The sequence below is a fragment of the Pecten maximus genome, chromosome 15, assembly GCF_902652985.1.
Source record: "Pecten maximus chromosome 15, xPecMax1.1, whole genome shotgun sequence".
Taxonomy (NCBI): Eukaryota; Metazoa; Mollusca; class Bivalvia; order Pectinida; family Pectinidae; genus Pecten; species Pecten maximus.
The window spans coordinates 37,396,543-37,408,698 of NC_047029.1; the positions used below are offsets into that span (position 1 = coordinate 37,396,543).

Below are 12,156 nucleotides of genomic sequence, written 5' to 3' on the forward strand. Positions count from 1 at the left end.
GTTTGTAGGTCAAGGTCATTAGACAATACAAGGCTGTTCAGTCAGGACAGAAGTTTGTAGGTCAAGGCCATTAGACAATACAAGGCTGTTCAGTATAGACAGGAGTTTGTATGTCAAGGCCACTAGACAATACAAGGCTGTTCAGTAAGGACAGAAGTTTGTAGGTCAAGGCCATTAGACAATACAAGGCTGTTCAGTAAGGACAGGAGTTTGTATGTCAAGGCCACTAGACAATACAAGGCTGTTCAATCAGGACAGGAGTTTGTAGGTCAAGGCCATTAGACAATACAAGGCTGTTCAGTATAGACAGGAGTTTGTAGGTCAAGGCCATTAGACAATACAAGGCTGTTCAGTAAGGACAGGAGATTGTAGGTCAAGGCCATTAGATAATACAAGGCTGTTCAGTATAGACAGGAGTGTGTAGGTCAAGGTCATTAGACAATACAAGGCTGTTCAGTCAGGACAGAAGTTTGCAGGTCAAGGCCACTAGACAATACAAGGCTGTTCAGTAAGGACAGGAGTTTGTATGTCAAGGTCATTAGACAATACAAGGCTGTTCAGTAAGGACAGGAGTTTGTAGGTCAAGGCCATTAGACAATACAAGGCTGTTCAGTAAGGACAGGAGTTTGTAGGTCAAGGCCACTAGACAATACAAGGCTGTTCAGTATAGACAGGAGATTGTAGGTCAAGGCCATTAGACAATACAAGGCTGTTCAGTAAGGACAGGAGTTTGTAGGTCAAGGCCACTAGACAATACAAGGCTGTTCAGTAAGGACAGGAGTTTGTAGGTCAAGGCCACTAGACAATACAAGGCTGTTCAATAAGGACAGGAGATTGTAGGTCAAGGCCATTAGACAATACAAGGCTGTTCAGTAAGGACAGGAGTTTGTATGTTAAGGTCATTAGACAATACAAGGCTGTTCAATAAGGACAGGAGATTGTAGGTCAAGGCCATTAGACAATACAAGGCTGTTCAGTAATCAATTGAGTTTATCCAACCCGAAGGTCAACACATAATCTTTTACTCAAAGTGAGGTATGGCTATAAATGCAGGGTAATGACTCATCATGTATTGTTCATCATCATTTTTACTGAATTTCATTAGATATGTGTGGGCTTATTACCAGGCTTATATAGATATGTGTGGGCTTACTACCAGGCTTATAGATATGTGTGGGCTTATTACCAGGCGTATAGATATGTGTGGGCTTACTACCAGGCGTATAGATATGTGTGGGCTTACTACCAGGCTTATAGATATGTGTGGGCTTATTACCAGGCGTATAGATATGTGTGGGCTTACTACCAGGCGTATAGATATGTGTGGGCTTATTACCAGGCGTATAGATATGTGTGGGCTTACTACCAGGCGTATAGATATGTGTGGGCTTACTACCAGGCTTATATAGATATGTGTGGGCTTATTACCAGGTATATAAATATGTGTGGGCTTATTACCAGGCTTATAGATATGTGTGGGCTTATTACCAGGTATATAGATATGTGTGGGCTTATTACCAGGTATATAGATATGTGTGGGTTTATAACCAGGTATATAGATATGTGTGGGCTTATTACCAGGTATATAGATATGTGTGGGCTTATTACCAGGTATATAGATATGTGTGGGTTTATAACCAGGTATATAGATATTTGTGGGTTTATTACCGGGCTTATAGATATGTGTGGGCTTATTACTAGGTATATAGATATGTGTGGGTTTATAACCAGGTATATAGATATGTGTGGGTTTATTACCAGGTATATAGATATGTGTGGGTTTATAACCAGGTATATAGATATGTGTGGGCTTATTACCAGGTATATAGATATGTGTGGGTTTATAACCAGGTATATAGATATGTGTGGGTTTATTACCGGGCTTATAGATATGTGTGGGCTTATTACTAGGTATATAGATATGTGTGGGCTTATTACCAGGTATATAGATATGTGTGGGTTTATTACCAGGTATATAGATATGTGTGGGTTTATTACCAGGCTTATAGATATGTGTGGGCTTACTACCAGGCGTATAGATATGTGTGGGCTTATTACCAGGCTTATAGATATGTGTGGGCTTATTACCAGGCTTATAGATATGTGTGGGCTTATTACCAGGCTTATAGATATGTGTGGGTTTATTACCAGGTATATAGATATGTGTGGGTTTATAACCAGGTATATAGATATGTGTGGGCTTATTACCAGGCTTATAGATATATGTGGGCTTATTACCAGGCGTATAGATATGTGTGGGCTTATTACCAGGTATATAGATATGTGTGGGCTTATTACCAGGTATATAGATATGTGTGGGCTTATTACCAGGTATATAGATATGTGTGGGCTTATTACCAGGTATATAGATATGTGTGGGCTTATTACCTGGTATATAGATATGTGTGGGCTTATTACTAGGTATATAGATATGTGTGGGCTTATTACCAGGCTTATAGATATGTGTGGGCTTATTACCAGGTATATAGATATGTGTGGGCTTATTACCAGGCTTATAGATATGTGTGGGCTTATTACCAGGTATATAGTTATGTGTGGGCTTATTACCAGGTATATAGTTATGTGTGGGCTTATTACCAGGTATATAGATATGTGTGGGCTTATTACCAGGTATATATAGATATGTGTGGGCTTATTACCAGGTATATAGATATGTGTGGGCTTATTACCAGGTATATAGATATGTGTGGGTTTATAACCAGGTATATAGATATGTGTGGACTTATTACCAGGCGTATAGATATGTGTGGGCTTATTACCAGGTATATAGATATGTGTGGGCTTATTACCAGGCTTATAGATATGTGTGGGCTTATTACCAGGTATATAGTTATGTGTGGGCTTATTACCAGGTATATAGTTATGTGTGGGCTTATTACCAGGTATATAGATATGTGTGGGCTTATTACCAGGTATATATAGATATGTGTGGGCTTATTACCAGGTATATAGATATGTGTGGGCTTATTACCAGGTATATAGATATGTGTGGGTTTATAACCAGGTATATAGATATGTGTGGACTTATTACCAGGCGTATAGATATGTGTGGGCTTATTACCAGGCGTATAGATATGTGTGGGCTTATTACCAGGCGTATAGATATGTGTGGGCTTATTACCAGGCGTAGGCGTATTGGGGGACAACAACAAATGTTTATAGACTATGTTATGTTAAAACAAAAAGGTAGGAAATTGAACAACAAACTCTAAGCATGGCTGCCATGTTTACGACCACAATTCTGATGGACAACAGATTTGTATCTATCACGAATTGAGAAAGTATGGATTAGTCATATCGTACGTCTACTTTGATACAAACAAATTATTTCTGAATGAAATCTTGTATAAAACACTTTGTCAGGTTTGCATATTTCAGCAGGATAGAGAAAAATTCATTTGGAAAATTATCTAAAAATAACCGTGTCAATCTGGTGTCCATTGTGTACTTTTCTCGTCTTAGCCTCTTTTTGAAATCAACTCTGTTGATATGTACTATTCAGTTATCCATTGGGCATTGTACTAAAAATTTATCATAACGTGTATTATGCAATTTGTCTGCAATCCTGTGTGAATAATAGGACCATAACTTTCCAAGGAAGGCAGTTTAGTGCTTAAATAAGCTACGATATGGCCGTCTACTCAGACGGAAAAATACATAGAGTGGTAAGCTAAATTTCAGAAATTTCATAAAAATCATGTTTTAAAAAATTAACTCTAACCAGAATTGAAGAACTGTTTGAAAATCTTACAGATTACCTTGATATAAATATATGTCACATGACTAAAGATTTTTTGAAAAGTATCACGTTGAAGAACATATTTACCAAAACGTTTCATTACTTTTAATGTTTAATTTAATGTATTTGACGTTAAACATATGCAAAATACTTTTTAAGTTGATAAACTGTAGCAAAGCCATTTCCCTGTGAACTATGAAATTGTGTGACATCATATTCATGGAAACCGTAAGTGATGCGCTCGGCTGCCATGTTTAGCTGTGGAAATTGAACACGAATGAATTGAAAGTAGGACTCGCGAAGAAACCTTGGGTTTGAAGTGTCAATTGATTAGAAGTAGAGATACTGCTCGGGGTTGCTATGTGGGGATTCCATAACCTGAGAAAAGGCATTAGTTGACTCGACAATCTGTTGTACGCGAGGAACAAGCTGTTTTAAAGAACTTTCACTTTCAGACTCTAGCAGACGACAGAATGGGATTTTTAGTAAATTTATTGATGAATTACTTATTGATATGGCATGAATATATATTTGCAGTATAATGAATTTCAACGAAGAAACAATAAACACATTTTATGGCAATTTTAATCAGATTCAAAATAGTGTTTGTGTAAATCTTCATCAAACAAGACCTCATTAGTGGTCATAGGTCTTGTTTACAAATTTCTAGATCGACAAAACCACAGGGAAATTTTTATGACATTTGTGGTGGCATTGTATCAAAACTTTTATTTAGTAATAAAACATGAAATCAGTTTCCCAGAAATAATGGTTGAGAGATTTATTTTTGTGGTATATAAATCATCAAACATCTGTCCTTGTAAACAATCTCAGCCTGTTTTTAACTAAAATTTAGATTTGGGAAAAAATAATTGCATTCTTGCTATTTACTGTATATGTCTGTCGTGTAAAATAAATAATTCTCAGGAAATTGAATGTTTGTCCTTGATAAATTTTTACAATAGATTTTAGGTTATAATTCACACTTGGACTTTAGAAGAAAATTGGCTGCCTACCCTGGAGGCATGGTAGTGTAGGAAACACGAGACAAAAACATTATTCCAAATCCGAAGTTTGATTACCAGTAATCTGATCCTAAACGTAGACACATTTGTGGGTGATTCAACGCGGAAATTCTCCGAAATAGTGTATGTCACTCCTGTTCCCTCTCATCACAGGATATAGACCTGGACAAAATGGCTGCCAAGAGGAAAGAGCCAATCAGAATCTGTCACTTAAAATCTACGCTTCTCGCTTATTTAATGCCCTGGTTAAATCACCTCCTCTCCGGATGGCCTTTCTTTAATCAGTAAATAGAAACAGACTGTAAAAATGAAAGATGATGCTTTAAGTCTAGGAGGATTGCTGTTAAAAATCTTTTAGAGAAGTCGTATTAATTTAATAGCTTCTTACATGGAGATAGATTGAAAGGATGTCCTGAAGCTGTGACAATCTTGTTTTGAGGTTTTGTGCTGTAATTTTTTAGAATCACACAGGAAAATCGCTAGACGGCTAAACAGATTCAATAAACATTATTGGTAGATGTTGCTATTTTGCTAGGCATTCTTTCTTCATGTGAAATAAATGCTATTGAAATCTGATGAGGCAGACAGTCTGTACTTTAAGTGTATTTTAGTTGTTATTGGTCCCCTATCAGTGAAAAAGGGGGAACAATATGTCTCCACTCCGTCCTCCGTGTGGTATGTACCTAACACCAGAGTTCGACAGCACTCTTGCAGCTTCATTCCTTGAAGAGTTCTTTTTATCAAGCTACACACAATGATAAATTACCAAAATGTCTCGAAAAGTTCGAGTTTCAGGGTTTTTGGATCAAGGTCAAGGTCAATGTTACTATATTTAGCAGGGGCCAGTAGGGGATATGTATTGTTTTAGCAAAACCCAGTATGCTTGTTATTGGAAAAGAAGCATATTTGAAGATAAACTTTCATGAAAAGACTTTTCCTTTAAGACTCAGGGTCAAAGGGTAATTGTCAATATCCATGTAACCAGTTATGGAGATCATAATCTGGTGACCTTGACCTTTGGGAAAATTTCAAAGGATAATTGTAACAATATGTCATAAATACTGGCTGATAGAGAAATGGCTGATTTGATGTCAGTGGTATGTTGACCTCCTAATTAAGTGCTGTTTATATTCTCACACAAGTCATCAACTTTGAAAATAGTGAAGTCAGGAACAAGAAAAAGTACTACTTAGGACACACTTCATATATTTCTGTCAAATTAGGATAAAAAAGGCTCAGGAAGAAAACTTTCTATGGTCACCAGAAATTTGATAATTTGTCTGTGAATTGATCAGTTTAGCTTTCATCCTTTCCTACTTAACTTTAAATATAACACAGTGGTGACCTCCTTACCTTCCATATGATCAGGGAAGGACACAGGCTACGTAAATTACATTACGTGAAATATACACTTCTTTGATTGATATGTCAGGTGTAATGGAGTGATGGAGCTGAGTATTTAGATACAGGTTTTGAGATATGCTTGGAGATAAGATTTTAGCACTTCCATCTTCACAGAGATTCAGAAATATCATGTTATCGGCCACAGGAAGGCCTAATCCTGTTAGCCGGTTGTTCTCTATGTAGTGAAAATTGATTACTGATTAGATTGGACCTGTAATCATGTCAGATTTCCAGTCTGCTGAATTTGTAGGAACAGTTCACTAATATGTGTTTGGATCATCTAGTTATACATGACAGATGTACATCTCCATGGCGACAGGTGTATGTGGCATATACTTCCATCTCCATGGTGATGGGTGTATATAACAGATGTCTATCTCCATGGTGATGGTATATATAACAGATGTATATCTCCATGGTGATGGTATATATAACAGATGTATATCTCCATGGTGATGGGTGTATATAATAGATGTATATTTCCATGGTGATGGGTGTATATAACAGATGTATATCTCCATGGTGATGGGTGTATATAACAGATGTATATCTCCATGGTGATGGGTATATATAATAGATGTATATTTCCATGGTGATGGGTGTATATAACAGATGTATATCTCCATGGTGATGGGTGTATATAACAGATGTATATCTCCATGGTGATGGGTATATATAACAGATGTCTATCTCCATGGTGATGGGTGTATATAACAGATGTCTATCTCCATGGTGATGGTATATATAACAGATGTATATCTCCATGGTGATGGGTGTATATAATAGATGTATATTTCCATGGTGATGGGTGTATATAACAGATGTATATCTCCATGGTGATGGGTGTATATAACAGATGTCCATCTCCATGGTGATGGGTGTATATAACAGATGTCCATCTCCATGGTGATGGGTGTATATAACAGATGTATATCTCCATGGTGATGGGTGTATATAACAGATGTATATCTCCATGGTGATGGGTGTATATAACAGATGTATATCTCCATGGTGATGGGTGTATATAACAGATGTATATCTCCATGGTGATGGGTATATATAACAGATGTCTATCTCCATGGTGATGGGTGTATATAACAGATGTCTATCTCCATGGTGATGGGTGTATATAACAGATGTCTATCTCCATGGTGATGATGTATATAACAGATGTCTATCTCCATGGTGATGGGTGTATATAACAGATGTATATCTCCATGGTGATGGTATATATAACAGATGTCTATCTCCATGGTGATGATGTATATAACAGATGTATATCTCCATGGTGATGGGTGTATATAACAGATGTCTATCTCCATGGTGATGGTGATGAATTATTTTGTTGTGGACACAATTCTTATTCCCCTGAATTTCAGGTCACAGTGAGATTAACTGGCCATCATAAGGTGTTACATACTGTTGTACAGCATTACTGTCACATCAGATGTCATTGTATGTCATCAGCCATTTATTGGAGCAGGCAGAGATTTTATAGCACTTTGGTTTAATCTGAAGCTCAATCTGAGGGTGAGGGAAATGGGCACCAACCCAGATATACTTCTCTCATGTACTGGATTTATGTTAGGTTTCATGACACGAAGTCGGAAGTGACCTACTCTTAATTCCTTCTGTCCCTTGTAGTGATCAACCAATATTGTGAATTATTTTGTTCTATTTTGATGAATATTAATAAGGTATTCCTTGTTACTATTTTTAGATTGTGTATTGTTGAGAGCCCTAAGCTCAGTGTTGGTTCAGTAGACTAACCGACTGGAGTATTTGATCAGATATCAACAAATTCAATAAATTAACACCATTATTTTCATAGGCACAGCAAGAAAAAACGGAACAGAACAAAAATATTCCGACTATTCAGAAGGTATCAGCATGGTGTAGCATTGGATTGTCACAACAACCATACACAAGCATTGAAGCATGCAGAATTGAAACCTTCTGGAAATGTTTTAAATTTTAACTGTCAGTTTGTACTAACGTGCTGAAGTAAATTTAAAAGCATACAATAGTAGAACACATGCTGTTTTTTTGTAGGATTAATGTTACAGATTTAGGAAGTAGTTAAGGATGTGTTATTGTATACCAAAGTTTTGTGTCCACTATTACGGACTTACAGTGGACGAGACTGGACTAACAGTCGACGAGACTGGACTTATACAGTGGACGAGACTGGACTTATACAGTGGACGAGACTGGACTTATACAGTGGACGAGGCTGGACTTACAGTGGACGAGGCTGGACTGACAGTGGACGAGGCTGGACTTACAGTGGACGAGACTGGACTTACAGTGGACGAGGCTGGACTTACAGTGGACGAGGCTGGACTTACAGTGGACGAGGCTCGACTTACAGTGGATGAGGCTCGACTTACAGTGGACAAGGCTGGACTTACAGTGGACGAGGCTGGACTTACAGTGGACAAGGCTGGATTTACAGTGGACAAGGCTCGACTTACAGTGGACGAGACTGGACTTACAGTGGACGAGACTGGACTTACAGTGGACGAGGCTCGACTTACAGTGGACGAGACTGGACTTACAGTGGACGAGACTGGACTTACATTGGACGAGGCTGGACTTACAGTGGACGAGATAACAGTTTCCTAGTCTTGTCTGGTATACCTTTTATTGCGGAGTTTGATGATGATGAACCCTTCATTTTAGAATCTAATGTAAAGTGGTTTGTATCCGAGTAAAGATTGACCACCATTTTAAGTAGCTGTTCATATTCAAGTGAAGACCTAGTACAGATTGTACCCATCTTCCTGAAATATTATTAACATTTCTGGCCTTAGTAACATCAGACCTATGTTATACAATATTATATTAACTTTACATTTCTGGCCTTAGTAACATCATACCTTTGTTATATAACAATTTATTTTAAGTCTCTTAAACTTTTTCAGTATATTTGTATTTAGATATAATACGTATAATGTGTTAATCTGTGTGCATCCTGTGAATTCCATGTGCATGTCATTCAAAGGTACAAGTGAATTTGACTTAACAGTATGCTTAGTTCAGTTGACAAGCATGATTTAGATCATGTGACCTGAAAGTGATCACCCAAGCATGACACCGCAGGATTTGAAGCCTGTAGCAGCAGCATCAGTTGAGCATGGACAACTTTGTCTATCCCCTTGCCATAGTGATCACTAAATATCATGAAGTCCATGTATATATCACAGCTAATATCATAACATGTTTTCAATATCAAGGATGTTCATAATCGGTTATGACTGAAATATTATAGAGAGGTTTTATTGGTCAATCCTAAGATATTATGGAGAGATTTGATTCGTCAATCCTCTGATATTATAGTTAGATTCGATTGTTATATGATTGGTCAATCCTGGAACATTATAGATTTGATTGGTTAATCCAAGGATATTATAGAGAGATTTGATTGGTTAATCCTCTGATATGTATATTGAGATTTTATTGGTTAATGATTTGCTAATTCTAGGATTCATGGGGAGATTTAGTTGGTTTATGATTGCCGTAATCCTTTGATATCATAGAAAGATTTGATTTGTCAATCCTAAGATATTATGGAGTGATTTGTGTGGTCAATCCTCTGATATGATAGAGAGATTTGATTGGTAAATGATTGGCTAATCCTAGCTAGGATATTATAGAGAGATTTGGTTGGTTTATTGGTTTATATATATAATCCTAGGGTGTTATAGAAAGATTTGATTGGTTAAACCTAAGATATCATAGAGATATTTGATTGGTCAGAATATTTTTCTAAAAAAATCAAATTACGACCATTTCAATTTTGATGTCAAGAAATTAAAACTCTAATCCAATTTTTTTATACAGAAATGTAAGAAATTCAACGACAACTCATATCCATGTTTATCAAGTTGTGAATCAATAATCATCTTTAGAACTCACACAACTCATTCAGCCTATCAGCTGCCATTTTACTCAAACTAAGTTCAAATAGAAAATGTGTTTCTGAAGTCTGTAGTTTGTAATTAACATATAAGAAAGTCAATCCCTATATATGAGAATAGAGAGATATGTCTTAAGACTTGAAAAACCTACTGAAAATAGATTGATGTAGGACTACAGATGAAAAAAGGCAGAAAGGTTGGGGTTCCCTTGTCCACATTATAAATAACACGGTTAATGACTTTCTATAGTACCTGTGTGATCTTATAATCTTATAAATAACACGGTTAATGTCTTTCTATAGTACCTGTGTGATCTTATAATCTTATAAATAACACGGTTAATGACTTTCTATAGTACCTGTGTGATCTTATAATCTTATAAATAACACGGTTAATGACTTTCTATAGTACCTGTGTGATCTTATAATCTTATAAATAACACAGTTAATGACTTTCTATAGTACCTGTGTGATCTTATAATCTTATAAATAACACGGTTAATGACTTTCTATAGTACCTGTGTGATCTTATAATCTTATAAATAACAGAGTTAATGTCTTTCTATAGTACCTGTGTGATCTTATAATCTTATAAATAACAGAGTTAATGACTTTCTATAGTACCTGTGTGATCTTATAATCTTATATGCCATTAACCCATTCCAATAACATCAGTTCTCAGTTAGCAAAAACTCCAAAATTTAATTTGATATAAATCATTTCACATATTTGAACTTTAATAAAGCAATCGAAGGGATGGAATCAATAGTAAAATATGAAGTTGTGTGAGTGCTTTATAGATTCTGGTTTAGGTAGAGACTGGACATCAGAGATTCTGGTTTAGGTAGAGACTGGACATCAGAGATTCTGGTTTAGGTAGAGACTGGTCATCAGAGATTCTGGTTTAGGTAGAGACTGGACATCAGAGATTCTGGTTTAGGTAGAGACTGGACATCAGAGATTCTGGTTTAGGTAGAGACTGGACATCAGAGATTCTGGTTTAGGTAGAGACTGGACATCAGAGAAGATTCTGGTTTAGGTAGAGACTCTACATCAGAGATTCTGGTTTAGGTAGAGACTGGACATCAGAGAAGATTCTGGTTTAGGTAGAGACTGGACATCAGAGATTCTGGTTTAGATAGAGACTGGACATCAGAGATTCTGGTTTAGATAGAGACTGGACATCAGAGAAGATTTTGGTTTTGGAGTTGGAGAATTACATTGAGAGATGATTCTGCATGTTTAACACATATTAACTCGTTAGCATGCCAACTTCCTCTACTGCCTGAAGTTCTCACCCAGTCCTCTCCTATAATCCTGAGTAATGGATTTGTGTCACTAGGGATCGAAAAACAAATCAGGATTTTAAAGATCATCAGGTTTATCGGAGGTGCAGATTCTCTCAGTTGTACTATTGAATTACACAAAGGTACAAATGTTTGCCCCAGATCTCCAAGCACGAGTCAACAGGAACTCAAAAGTGCAATATTATGCACGGAGACATTTTTTCGGCGGTGAATTGACCGTATTGTGTATAGATCCAGTACATACTGGAATCTCTGTGATGTCTGTAGAAAATCTGCTGATATCTTAATTAGGCAATATTTTATACATTTGAAGATTTTAGGGAGCAGACTCGTGGCTTTGGTGATACATTTTCTGTCATAGCAAAGCTGTGTTAAATTTCTTAGAAAAAATAAAGTAGTAAGTTTACTTGTTGTGTACATTTTCAATGAGTTTGTACTCAAACATACAACATTGGATCATTCGGTCATAATCTGAATTTTAATAGGCTGATTAAGGGACTCACTGTAGATAATCTGAGGTAGGATATCGAGACATGTCAGTCAGTTCATGTTCTCTTATGTAGGATATTGAGACATGTCAGTCAGTTCATGTTCTCTCAGGTAGGATATTGAGACATCTCTCTCAGTTCATATTATCTCAGGTAGAATATTGAGACATGTCAGACAGTTCATGTTCTCTCAGGTAGGATATTGAGACATCTCTCTCAGTTCATATTATCTCAGGTAGAATATCGAGACATG

The 12,156-nt window shown here is 36.6% G+C and overlaps 1 protein-coding gene across 4 annotated transcripts in view; it reads left to right on the forward strand.

Moving 5' to 3' along the window:
- The window catches only part of LOC117343610 (plexin domain-containing protein 1-like), a 150,848-nt gene that overhangs the window by 117,515 nt on the left and 21,177 nt on the right, over nucleotides 1-12,156 (forward strand). For 2 of the 4 annotated variants that reach the window (XM_033906045.1, XM_033906043.1), the window contains exon 9: nucleotides 8,021-8,071. The exons of the other annotated variants lie outside the window; for them this stretch is intronic. In XM_033906045.1, coding sequence (XP_033761936.1) covers nucleotides 8,021-8,071 — 51 coding nt within the window. The remainder of the gene's footprint in view (nucleotides 1-8,020; nucleotides 8,072-12,156) is intronic. 4 annotated transcript variants of the gene reach the window in all.